Source organism: Pelophylax lessonae (genome assembly GCF_965119305.1).
Source record: "Pelophylax lessonae genome assembly, chromosome: 9".
Lineage (NCBI taxonomy): Eukaryota > Metazoa > Chordata > Amphibia > Anura > Ranidae > Pelophylax > Pelophylax lessonae.
In genome coordinates, this window is record NC_138776.1 from 52,728,612 (window position 1) to 52,742,508 (window position 13,897).

The following is a 13,897-nucleotide window of genomic DNA, read 5'->3' on the forward strand; positions in this document are numbered from 1 at the left end:
CTTCCTCAAGTAAGCTCCACTGATCATGTTTTAAATCCAGGAAGCGCTTCCCTCGTGGTGTGACATCAGGATCGGAAAGTGTGGCAGTCACAGGCCACCTCTGTTCAAGCAGGCGACTGATCATGTGTAAAGTACTGTTCCATCTTACAGATACATCATTTATTAGTGCATGATCAGGGGTACCCATTTGTTGTTGCTTTGCTTTAAGCTTTGTAGTTGCCAGCTCACTTTTTTTAAAATGTTCCACAAGGCACTTCGCAGCCCTCAGTGTCTTGCTGATCTGGGGATCCCTCAGGGCATGGTTGACAACTAACTGCAATGTATGACCAGCACACCTGAGAGAAGAGATGCCAGGATGCTTTTCTTCCAAAATACGCAGAGCAGCGACAACATTTGAAGCATTATCATGAACAACTGCAATTACATTGGCCATGGATATCTCAAACTTCTCAGCTGCTTTTTCCACCCAGTTAGCAATGTTTTCAGCTGTGTGGCGATCTTCAAGTGGCATAGTGGTCAGATTGTAGGATGTAAGCTTCCAGTCTTCATTAATGAAGTGGCATGTGACACCCAAGTATGCCTCTGTGGCAATACTGGTCCATGCGTCTGTGGTGAGAGCCATTTTGGATTTGACATCTTTGATTGACGCTTTCAATCTTTCAAAATTCTCCTCATATTTCCTCTCCATCAGCTTCGTGAAATGGGACCTAGAGGGAAGTGTGTATCCTGGGTAAAATGTGCTGATCATCTCACGAAATCCTTGACCGTCTACAATAGAAAGAGGTCTCATATCTTTTACAATCATGTTGAGTATGCTATTGGTAAGTGTAATGGCCACTTGGGGTGTGCAAGCAGTGACATCCTTTTTATGAAAGAAAAAATCTTGTACACAGCTTTGCCTCTTCCTGAGGAAAAACAACAATAATAATAATTAATAATAATTAATAACATTACCAATTTACACATCTATGAATGCTCAGCCTCAACGCTAACAATATTAATTGTATTTTTTCTAGTAGAATTTTGAGATATCCATGGCCAATGTTGTAATTAATAATGCTGCAGAGTGCAGTGACAGTCAAAATAGCTCTCAGGTGTGCTGGTGGTCATGGTCAGATCATTGCACTTGTTGTCAATCATGACCTGAGGGATCCACAAGACAGACACTGAGGGCTGCAAATGCAAAATGCCTTGTAGTCCATTTAAGAAAAGTGAGCTGGCCCGGCCTAAGCAATCATCAGCTAGCAATGCATTAATTAATATTGTTGAAATTAGTAGTACTAGTACTTACAAAGATGGCTCGTCCTTTGTGGTCAGTGCGCCAGGATGCTTTCTTCTGAGGTGCTTGTGCATAGCAGTTGTGCTGCCGTGGTATGCCATTTCACTTTTGCAAAGGGAACAGAGGACCATTTTATTTGGCCTCTGCTGAAAGTATTCCCATACCCTTGATGACCGTGATCGGGCTCTCGCTGTCTTTTGTACTGGAACTGTGCTGCTGGAACTGCTGCTAGAAGCCTTTTGTGGTACTGGTACTCTGCTGCTGGACGTGGAACCGCTGCTGCTGCTGGCTTTTTCTCCCCCAGGATCAGATGTCGCCATTACCGCTGCTGTTCCGCTATTTTAATGCAACTCGCGCGAGATGCGTGTGACGTCACATGCTGACGCGTCAACGCTTTTTACTCACATCGACGATTTTTTGTAGTCGACGCGTCGTGGCAGCCCTACTGCAGAGTGCATGAGCATCATGGGAAATGTAGTTCCAAAATGTTTGGGGGTTTTTGTGTAATCTTCAGGGCTAAAAAACCAACAGGCTTAAACCTGTGCAAAAAAAACACAAAAACAGCTCTGGCAGCGAAAAGGTTAATGAATAAACATTTTTATTTTTTTTAATACTAAATGTACAAAATCCTTCTCATAAAAGCTATTACAGGGTGCTTCCATCACACAGGATTCTGAGAGGTTGTACGAAAAATTTTGCTCACAGTGACTTTTCTGCATTTCAGAAGCAAAATCCAAAGTGAGTCCATGTAAACCCAATCCATGTATGAACGGAGGAGTCTGCATCCTGCGACACAACAGCTACTACTGCGAGTGCCACGGATGGGACGGACCGCACTGTGAAAACCGTAAGTAAAACGTCTGGCAAAGTGTCAGATAACTGAAGAGATTAACCACTTCTCCACCAGAAGGTTTTACCCCCTTAATGATCAGGCCATTTTTTTTGCGATACGGTACTGCCTTACTTTAACTGACAATTGCGTGGTCGTGCGATGCTGTATCCAAAAAAAATAATAATCATTTACACCCATAGAGCTTTCTTTTGTTGGTATTTGATCACCTCTGCGGTTTTTATTTTTTGCGCTATAAACAAAAAAGCGTCACTTTTGGGAAAAAAAAAAAAAAAACAGTATTGTTTGCCTTCTGTTATAATACACAGCCAGTAAAAACATTTAAAAAATCAAATTTTCTCTTTCGTTCATTGACGGACACAGTTCCTGATCTTCATAACCATTGGGTTATACTGCCCCCTACAGGATTAGGACACGAGGCAGAAAAAGAAATCGGCTACGCCTATGGGCAGTCCCAGGGGGTATACTCCCTCTCCCTGCTATAGGTACTATAGTTTTTTTTCTGCCTAGTCAGGAGTAAGGACCTAGCTCCTTGCTGGGATCTCTGGTCCTGGCAATTTTTTTCTCATGGATTTTTCCTGTGAGATCTACAATCAACTGCCGGACTGGGCGACGGGCTGGATAATATAGATCCAGTGGTCACCCCAGTCTGGCCAGCAAGCGCGCTAGGTCAGCCACAACATAGCCCCACCGAACGGGGGCTGGCCTTCTAGGTAAATGCCTTGCGAGGTCGCATACGACCGGGTCTCGGCCCAAGTTGCAGCATTCCTCCTGGCCGACAGCCCCCTATTTAGGTGGAGAGGGGTTCTGTCTGAGGCAGTGCCCACCCAGTTCCTAGTATGGTGAGTAGCTGCCCCCCCTCTCCCCTGGGGGGTTTTAGGGTGGACGTGGGCCCCTCCTTGGAACGGTCGGACCCCCCGGGTTCCCCTCCTTCTCGTCAGGCACCCCCCCCTTTCATCTGCCCCCTACCCTCAACGTATGCTGGGGATTTTTGGGTGGTCTGGTCCACCTCATGGGGTGGGCGGGGGGGGGGGTGCACCACTGGCGCCTGGACAATTAGCTGTGTGGGGGGGGGAGGGTTGTACCTGGTGGGGGCTCCTGCCAGGGCCCCCCGTCCTGCCTGGGTCTGTCCTTGAGGCCTAGGGATCCTTCCTGGGTCCCTGGAAGCCTTGTGGTGCCGTGCAGGGCCACCATTTTGTTGTAGCCTGTGTGTGACTAATCACAGCGGCCATGTTTGTGTAGTCCGGCGACCATTTTGCGGTGATTTGCCATTGAAAATAGGGGCAGCCTTGATAGTGGATCCCTGTGGGCGGTGAGTTCGGGAGCCCCTCCTCATCCCCTGTTGCTGACTCCTGGATCTTTTTACTTCCTGTTCGCCGCACGTTCAGTCCAGATTATATTGGTGGCTGCAGGTGCTTGTTTCTGCTGGGTAGTGAGCCTGGTGGTATTTTATCGCACATGGAAGACTTATATCGCGTGGTGTGAATCTTTGGAATTTCCCCCACGTACCTATTCGGTGACCCGAATCTTGGCTTTTCTGCAAAAGGGGGTTGAGCAGAAACTATCCTTGAGCACTATCAAGGGTCAGGTTTCAGCATTAGCAATCTTCTTTCAGACGCCTTGGGGCTACTCATTCCTTGGTGTCCAGGGGGTGCGGCACTTGGCTCCGCCAGTGCGCGCGCCCTTACCGCCCTGGGATCTTAATTTGGTGTTTGTCGGTTCTTCAGAAACCTCCCTTTGAAAATATCAGGGAGATTCCCTTGCTTACATTATCCCAGAAGGTGGCCTTCTTGGTGGCTATCACTTCTGCACGCAGGGTGTCAGAACTGGCTGCATTATCAGGCCATTCCCCATATCTAGTGGTTCATAGGGATAAGGTAGTTCTTCATCCGAAGCCATCCTTTCTTCCTAAGGTGGTTTCAGATTTTCATCTGAATGAAGATATTGTGCTACCTTCCTTGTGTCCTAAGCCCAATCATCCTCAGGAATATGCGTTGCATTCCTTGGATGTGGTTCGGGCAATCGGGGTATACCTGAAGACTACGGAATCGTTCCGTAAGACGGATTCACTTTTTGTGATCACGGATGGCCCCAGAAAGGGGTTGCCTGCATCTGCCGCGACTATCTCCAAATGGATTAGACAGACGGTGGTACAGGCTTATTCTATTAAGGGTCGGAATCCTCCGTTCCCTGTTAAGGCGCACTCCACTCGAGCGCTCAGTACTTCCTGGGCCTACCGCCATCAGGCGTCAGTGGTCCAGGTGTGCAAGGCGGCTACCTGGTCGTCGGTTCATACCTTTACAAAATTTTATAAAGTTGATGTGATGGCATCGGCGGATGCCTCAATTGGCCGCAAGGTTTTGCAGGCCGCAATTTGAGGAGACCGGTGGTCTACCTCGAGGGTTTTTTTCCGTTGGAATTTCAGTTGAGTCTCATTGTGTGATTGATGAGCCTTTAAAACTTCTAGTTGGCACCGGTTGGGCCTTCTAAATTGGATTTTGATTTCCATTTTCCCACCCCTCATTTGTGGCACTGCTTTGGGACGTCCCGAGTTGATATTAATCAAGGAGGACTACGTCTGTCAATGAGCGACAGAGAAAAATGGATTTTTGTAAAATCTTACCGTAAAATCCTTTTCTCTTAAGCTCATTGACAGACGTAGTACCCGCCCCTCTGTTTTTGAGTTGGGTTGGGTTAAATTCTCTAAACACTGCTTTGTGACATAACTGATTTGCTGTAGCAGGAAGTGAGAGGATATACCCTCTGGGACTGCCCCTAAGGTGTGGCCAGAACGTTTTCTTTCCTGTCTAGTCCTACTCCTGTAGAGGGCAGTATAACCCGAGTTGATATTAATCAAGGAGGACTACGTCTGTCAATGAGCTTAAGAGAAAAGGATTTTACGGTAAGATGTTACAAAAATCCATTTATTACTGGGTTTGTGTTGGAATTGAAAATACCAAGTGCGTGAGAAAAAAAATGGCAGAAGCTTTCTTCAGTAAACACTTCATGTCAGAGCAGTAAGAGACACCTGATATTACATGCAAATCTTGACTTCTAAAAAAAATGTCAAGCTTGGCCCATCCCCTTCTACTGCCCAAGCATCTCCTTTGTCCCTTCAATGCACAACTTTAAATATTTTCCTCAATAACCACAAAGGATATAAATCCACTTTGTGTGCCCCAAATGCTTTTGAAAACCCAGATATTACCCTTATTGTAGCAGTGACCTCATCACTGTGTGGCAGAGAGCAGAGCTGTGGGAGGACCAAGCAGGCCCCACCTACTACATCCTGCCTGCAGAAAACTACAGGAGAGGGCGGAGACAAGACCAGTCCTCCTGCATAAGGAGAGAGAAGCAGCAGTGAGTGGTCTTTATTACAGGAAAAGTCTCGTACTGGATTGCTGCACAGATCCAGAAGTAATACACAAAGCACACCGAGATTCAAGAATACACATGACTCTTGTATGTCGGAAATATTTGCTTATTCTGGAGTTCACTTTAACTTAATGGGCAGCCTCTGTGACCAATAGTTAGGCACAGAAATGGGCAGGGAAAACTTACAAGGTAGGTGAGAACTCTAAATAGCATGATGAAAAGCAAAAGACGTTATGTAAAATATTGCAAACATTTTGAGATGTTCTTGCTACAGAAGAGAAAGGATATTAATTATTTCTGTATTTATTTTTTTCAGAAATAGTTCGAGGGGACAGTGCCTGGCCACTACCGCTAATCAAGAGTCGTCATCAAAGGCACTCCTCCGCTTCACATCGCAGATTCAAGACCCTGTCCAGCAGGAAGTCTTCTGGGAGGACACATTAACTGAACTGGGTGAAGAGACCAGAGACCATCTGAGGTGTCTGGGCTGGGACACTCAGCAGCCAGAACTAGGTTTTCACTTACAGAACAACCCATAAGATATTTTGTGTGCTCTGTGTGGGCGGAATTAGGGCTGGTATAATGCTGTTAATTGAGTATAGAGGGCAGCAAAACTGGCCTTCACTTTTTACCTCTGTTAAATTTCCTACACTAAAGAGAACCAGTCTTCACTGTGTGAAATGTTCAGAATTAGGTTTTCTTGAAGTCAACAAGAGAGCTTACGTCTAACATGCATTCATGTGCAAAAAAGTAAATCCTGTCTTTTTTTTTTTTTGTGTTTTTTTGCTCTCATTGTTTATTCTTGCACCTGATTGGGTATTCAAAGTAAACACAGCTTTACTTTAAATACTAAGCTGAGTTAATATTCACTGTACTAGTGAGCAACCTCTACTGCTTTAGTATTTCGCTCCCACTGTCTCCTAGTTTCTGAGAAGGAATTACCATGTTAAATATTAGTCCATAGACCAGGGGTCTTCAAACTATGGCCCTCCAGTTGTTCAGGAACTACAATTCCCATCATGCCTAGTAATGTCTGTGAATATCAGAGTTTTTCAGTGCCTCATGGGATGGGTAGTTCCGCAACAGCCGAAGGGCCGTAGTTTGAGGATCCCTGCCATAGACAATATGCATGAGCTCCATAGTTCCGTCCATCACTGACTCCCAAGCTGAAGAATCAAAGTATGTAATTCATAAAGATAAAGTAAGCCTGCACTATATAGTCATGTAAAAGACTGCATTTCCTCTTGCATAATCTGAGCTATGTGTGGTTCTCTTCTGAATACAGACTGCTGTTTGGTTCATGAAAAGATTTTGTGATAACTATAAGTGATATCTATCCTGTCCATTGAGTGAAAAAGTAATTCTGAAAAAGTCTGATTATACTGCTGCCTACAGGGGGTTGGAACACTGGTAGACAAAGAAAAATTGTAAGCCAATCCCCTTATAACGCCTACTTCTCCCAGCATGCCTTTTTTTTTTTTTGTGTGCTAGGCAGCTTGACGTCTTTTCTTCCGCTCTGCTGAACAAGAAGTTTTGTTTTACTTCTGCACTTTGAAGTAATTGAGTAGGAAATACCCCAATCAAGATTCCTTGCTTCACTACTGCTTGAACTGGTCTCTGTATAGCAGTTATCTGGATTGGCGTTTCCTCAGCATTAGCTTTGGGGGCTGTACCTGGAGGCCCCTCTGAACTGGAAAAAAACAGCGCTATCCTGGAATGTGACCTTCGGGCCCTGGGCTCTGCATTGTGGTGCTTTCCAGACCTTTGTGTACTGTATTTGTTAGCCGTAAAGCGCCAGAGCCATCCCAGTTGTGACCCCCATCTCTGAAGACTCAGTGAGTAAGGCTGGTTGCATTGAAGCATCAGTAGTTACCTCACTGTTTGTGCTGTTGGGCGCACTTTCAGAATTTTCACCGTATCAGTTTAACCATTTTTATGGAGAGCTGACACCATCCATTGGGTAGAGTGCTGTGGGCACTCTATCTCCCACCATTCAGCCTAGAGCATCAGCCTGCTGCTTCCACATCTCCATCTCTGGTCTCAAGTTCCTTTCCACTAACTCTCTAGAGTAGCCTGGTCACCCCTTGATGCCAAAATACCAGCTACCCAAATTTATGAGTACTTGACACCAATGCCTCACATTGGGCCTAAATACTGGAAAGAAGATGTACACCACTCAGGTGGATCTATATCCACAATCAGCCATGGGTGTTGGTAGTGAACAAGCACGCTGTTGGTCGTGTGAAACGTGTCTACCTCTTCCATTCTGTTGTACCTTATATCCAGATTTGTACAATAAATCTTTTTCTACTATCAAGTCATCGTTTGGCATGCGGCCACTTTCTCTTCTATGTGGACACAACATGCTTTTGTTAAGACGCACAGAGGACAGTCCTGCTACCACAGGTGATCTCAGCCCATATTCCCCCAGTGGTTCTAGGGGAGCTTATTCAGTATCTACGGAAGGTACCCATTGTGTGTGTCTTCCTCAACTCTGTCCAATGTCGCTTAGGCCTCCCTCATGTCAACATGGACCTCCATGTTCACTCTGGACTTCCCAGCTGCTTTTGCCCAGATACTGGGGCACACTATAAGCACAGGATCTAAGCATAATGTGGCCGAATACCCTATAGAGTCTGTGTCTGACCCTCCTGAGCCTTAAATCAAATCAGTGGCCCCCACCTGAGAGTGTGTCATAACCTTTCCCCTTTGAGAGGGAATTTTAAAAATGTTCCCACTGTGATGACACTAAAGTGGTTGTGAATGTATGATCAAATTTTGGGATTTCACTGACAGAATCCCTCCCTAAATCCTGCTTTGAACTAAGATGGACCTTAATCCTGTGTTGACAGTAACCTTAATGTGCCCACTGTGTCTGAATGATTAGATGCCCTCTAACAGGATCTTTCCACCGCTGGGGTAGGTCTCAGTTTCATAAAGCGGTTGGAGCAAATGTCTGGAGCCCTGTGCTTTAGTTGCGATGGCTTGTTATAAGCATCTAAAGTTTGGGACTGATGTCCATTCAAATGAGTAGGGCACTCTGGCTGTGCTTTGGATGCTGATGATATATCCAAGGGGCGTTTAACTTTGCTAACCTTTGTAGCATGTCCTCCTTTAGGACCTGCTCTTGAATACCATCAATAACAACGCCACAGGTGGCCAGAGTGTGCCCCTTGCACAATGCAAGAGGTATGTGAAGGGGTCGGAGATATCCAGTCCTTCTCTTTCATTTACTTCAGCAGTAAGTACTCATAGGCATTTAGAGCCTACCTCCCACTCAGGTCATAGGCCTCAAAAACAGCTAACTCCTCTGATAAGCTTTCTGCATAAAGGTGGGCTGCTGGTACATTAAGTTGGGTCTTTGGGTAGCATTTAGGTGTGCAGGTTACTCCCTTTTATCTCACATGTTACACCCTTCTGTCTGGCATCTTTCAGCTGCCCCCACCAGTTTCCTTATGTGTGTGCATACAGAAGTGTATGAACTCCACTGTAGAAGATGCAATATGTCCAAGGACCTTAATAGGATCTGAGCATCGAGAGACCGCTCCTCCTGAGGCTGATCCACAGTCTCATGAGTACGTTACTTCAGATTCCTTTCTTATTTCTGTTCCTAATCAGGTGAATCTGCTTATCACTGTGACTAAGTTTCCTGCCTCTTGCTCCAAGGCTAAGAATGCCTTACTACTCCAGGGTGGGTCAGTGGCTTTTTAGAACCATGTTTTTTGGTTAAGTGTGTGCAGGATTTGCAGAGTTCTCTGCTAAACCCCAGAGTGAATGGGTTCCTGTTCATCCTTTTGCAAGTCTGGTGTTAACATGCATCAGCCTGGGGTTACAGTATACCTTTAAACTTACCTACCCTTGTGTGGATACTCTACCCCTTCCTAATTCAGACTGATTTCATGGTTGGTAACCTTGAGGTTATAACCATCCCCTTCGTATATTCTGTTGTGAGATCTCACATCCCATGATTTCTTGTTTCATGATTGGTTGTCTGACAAGGCAATCCCTTCTTTTCATGGAACCTCCCTTCCCTGAATCTTAAGGGTTAGGTGTTCAGGCTTGGACCTTCTTAGATTCACCAGCTGGTCTTTTCTTTGTCAAAGTTTCCCTTTTGGGGGGGGGGGGGGTGTCTGTGTTTCCAGGACACTTTTTCTGTTGACCACATTATGTTGTTGGTCTATATTTTTGTCTTTCAGGTAATTACATTGTGCCCCTGTTGGTGAATTGTTGGTTCTTGTAGCCTCTTTCTTGTTCAGGCTCAGTGTGCTTCCAAGTAGTATCATCCTTGGTGGTGATCTCTTCTATCCTTGTCTGGAACACCAGGTTGATCCTTTTGTGGCCTACCCTTGGTTGTGGCAGTTCCCTCATCTTGCAGAAGCCTTTCCCTTACCCTGGGTCAGTTTTGGTATTGCTCCTCCAGTTACTCCTGCTTGCAGATGTTCCCAATTATTTTTTGGGTCTGTAATTGGCTTTTTGCAACACCTCAGTTGGACTCCTTTTGAAATATAACTCCCAAAATCTTTTTGGTTCCTCAAACCAAGCAAAGGTGGGACTTTAAAGGCAACTTTAACATTTTATAGATGGGAGGGGAGAGCCAGGGCCTGGGGGCCAAAGATGTAGATGAAAAAATACTATCTTCTGGCTGCAGATAACCCCGCCTGATGGTGGGGCTTTGCGTGTCGGGTGCCGTCATAGTGGAAAGGATTTTCCAAAGAGGGAGCCCTGTCACTTGATCCCAATCTGTATTTACAAATGTACAGACAGTAATTCATTTATGTGAAACATAATAAATAAATATAATGTTTATAATTGATTTTTCTATCCCTTTTTCCTTTTTTCTTAGTTACAGCAGTCATTTAAACATAGTGTAATATGACCAAGAAGCCAAACAGGGTTGATGGGTCTGGGTGTAGTGGAAACAGCAACAGTGGGTAATATTGTAGATGGTTTAAGCAGTCCCCAAAATTGGAGCATGCATATCCATCCTCTAAGCATAGAACCACAGGGAGCGAAACAAGGGGAGAAGAGGGTTGGACAATAGTGAATCTCTGCTCTCACATCTTATCACCACAAGAATGGTAAGTCCTACTATTAGGACTTTCATTTTGCCCCAAGAAAAACACTGATAAATTTGAGATGGTGAAAGATGTCAACCTATTCGCCAGAAAATTAGTCTATCAAGCAATGTAGGAAAAAAAAAAAAAAATGAAGCAAGGGACCCAGGCCTGACAGCTGCGGAATTCAGGGCTATTAGAGACCTAAATCTACTTCTGGAAGAAGGTGGTCTCGATGACGAAATGGATACAGATGACCCCACATCCAAGGAAGAAAAAGTCCCAAAAATTCCTACCATAAAACCTATACCCGGCGATAGCCTTGTTTGTCAGACAGACAACAAAAGATATAGAGGATCTACGAGACAATAAGACGAGATAACCTTACCAAAAAACAGAGACAGGCACTCAAAAACTTGAAAAGTCTTGATAATATTACAATCAAACCTGCGGACAAAGGGGGAAATATTGTTCTCATGGACAATAAAATGTACAAAGACATGTGCATGAAAATCCTGGAGAAGAAGAAATGTTACAGGAATATCTCACCCCTAATGATCAAATCCTACAATGAGGAATTTTATAGAGTAGTGGATAGAGCATTAAACAAAAGAGCGATATCCCAAACCCTTTGGGAATTTATAAAAACAAAACATCCGAGAACACCAACCTTTTATTCTTTACCCAAGATACACAAAGATGCACAGAATCCACCGGGCAGACCCATCATCTCAGGGAATGGAAACATTTTTGAAAACGCAAGCCAAGTAATAGATGCACATTTGAGACCACACGTAACCAAACTAGCATCCTATACTAAAGACACAATACATTTTCTCCAGACGCTCCATGGAATAACGGTCTCACAAGATACCTTCTTGGTCACAGTCGATGTTGAATCCCTATATAACAAAATACCACATGAGAAGTGTATTCTCGCCGTCAGACAGGCAACAGAGCCAATATGACAATAAATTCAATAACTTCATCATCCAAATGTTGGAATTCATCTTGTACCACAATTACTTTTCCTTCCACGGCACACACTTTCTACAGACGTGCGGTGTAGCTATGGGTACAAGCCGCGCCCCCCGTCATATAGAAATATATATTTGGGAAAATGAACAGGAGTTCCTATCCGATGAAGACAACACTATATACTCTAACCATATAACATTATGGCAGAGGTATATAGATGACATTCTTATCCTATGGAATGGCCCTGAAGACTTCATCAAAAAATGCCTTGACTGAATGAACAACAACGAATTCAATATGTTCTTCACAATGCAGTACAGTAGAGAAAAGATCAGCTTTTTGGACACATGGGTGGAAACGGGTATCTAAACACAACCCTGTTTAGAAAACTCCATACTGAAAGCTTCCACCCAGTGGTCCTCAAGAAATCAATTCCATACAGTCAGTATTTAAGACTAAAACGCAACTGTACCAACGAGGAGGACTTCAAAAATGAATCGAACGCCCTCACAAAACGCCTAATGACAAGAGGCTACACTAAAACTTGCTTAAGAAAAGCATTTAATAGAGCAAACACGAGATAGAAAACCTTATTTAAAAAACCGACTGGAAAAGAACTGATTAAAAAAAAAAAAAAAAAAACAAATAGGATCATCATAAGATACACTAACCAACATGGTCAGATTAGAAAAATTCTAAACAAAAACTGGACCATCCTGACTGAAGACCCCCTCCATCAAACATCTAATCCCCATACAACCCCAAATTACGTTCAGGAAAGTAGGATCCCTGAAGCAAGCACTTGTACACAGTGAATACAATGAGGGCCCGAAAAAAGACCCCTGTAAAGAAAAGGGCAGTTTTCCTTGTGGCAGCTGTATTCAATGCAGGGTAATTACCAAAAGTACATCTAAAATACTCCCCAACGGTGAACACTTCATACCAACGCATTTTGTAAACTGCAAAATTCAGGGGATTGTCTATCCAATGGATTGTGAGTGCAGAGCATACTACATTGGGAAGACCAAGCAGGAATTCCGCAAGAGTTGGAAAACACATGCTAAGTATGCAAATGGATAGCTTTTATCTTCCACTAGGTAGACATGTGAGGGACAAACCTGGATCCAAAATGCCAAGAGTCAACTTTATGGCTCTGGACAGAATACACATACTCATAAGGGGGAGAATGGTATAAAATCCTGCTACAGAGAGAAATGCGCTGGATAAAGCGTCTGAAAGCAACTTCACCACCTGGCTTGAACGACGCAGAAAGCTATCGACCTTTTTTGGAAGGTTTTATATCGGTTAAAACAGACTGAATAACCCAAAAGAATAAATGCAGCTCCACCCACTATATTCTGGATATGTTGCATACTTTACCCCTTCCCCCCTTTTATTTGGGGTTTCCCCCCCCCCCCCCCCGAAGACATTTTTTTAAAACTTGGGAGACATACCCACTGTTGCTGATTCCACTACACCCAGACCCTTCAACCCTGTTTGGCATCTTGGTCATATTACTGTGTTTAAATGACTGCTGTAACTAAGAAAGAAGGAAAAAGGGATATAATAAATAAATATAATGTTTATAATTGATTTTTCTGTTTCACGTAAATTAATTACTGTCTGTACAATTGTAAATGCAGATTGGGATCAAGTGACAGGGCTCTCTCTTCGGAAAATCCTTTCCACTACGACAGCACCCGGTACGGAAAGCCCCGCCATCAGGCGGGGTATCTGCAGCCAGAAGATTGTATTTTTCATCAACATCTTTGGCCCCCCTCTCTGTGTCGTGGGTGTCTTTTTACTTGTCAAATGCGGATGGACACGCCACTGCTGCGCGCAGCCTGTTTGCCGCATGCACAGCAAGCCTGGATGAAGACATTCTGCCCTGACAACTAGAACAGTGCGGCGCAATACTGCGCATGCGCGGCCTAGATCAAAGACGTCGGGGATCCCAGGAGAGTGCCATTCGTCTCCAGCATAGAGGAGAGGAAGCACCTCCTGGAGAACACCAGACGGAACACGCCCTCCCTTTCTTACAGCCCTGGACTCACCACCATAAGACAAAAGGTACCTCTTAAACATAAAGGAGAACTCCTACCTTATATACTCACTCATTAGGAGACTTACCAAAAAAATTATTATTTTTCATCAGATCCAGTCATCCATACATGGTGAGATCTGATCTTTAGCCAAACCAAGGCACATTAATTCAAAAGTAAGTCAACCAGCCCCCTTTACCTTCATTTCATTATATCATAATGACTTACAAGGTCTCATATACAATTTACTGAACCTTTTATTTACCCCCAGTGAGCCTGCAAGGAGACCATTTAAGGGCATAGGAATACTATGGGAAAA

General features: G+C 44.2%; 1 protein-coding gene across 1 annotated transcript in view; it reads left to right on the forward strand.

Annotated features, from left to right (window-relative positions):
* Positions 1 to 6,155, forward strand: part of VWA2 (von Willebrand factor A domain containing 2) — a 97,887-nt gene extending 91,732 nt beyond the window's left edge. Inside the window, exons 13-14 of the mRNA XM_082267952.1 lie at positions 2,004 to 2,126; positions 5,821 to 6,155. Of these exons, the coding sequence (XP_082124078.1) occupies positions 2,004 to 2,126; positions 5,821 to 5,948 (251 nt within the window). The 3' untranslated portion in view covers positions 5,949 to 6,155. The remainder of the gene's footprint in view (positions 1 to 2,003; positions 2,127 to 5,820) is intronic.
* Positions 6,156 to 13,897: the final 7,742 nt, after the last annotated feature.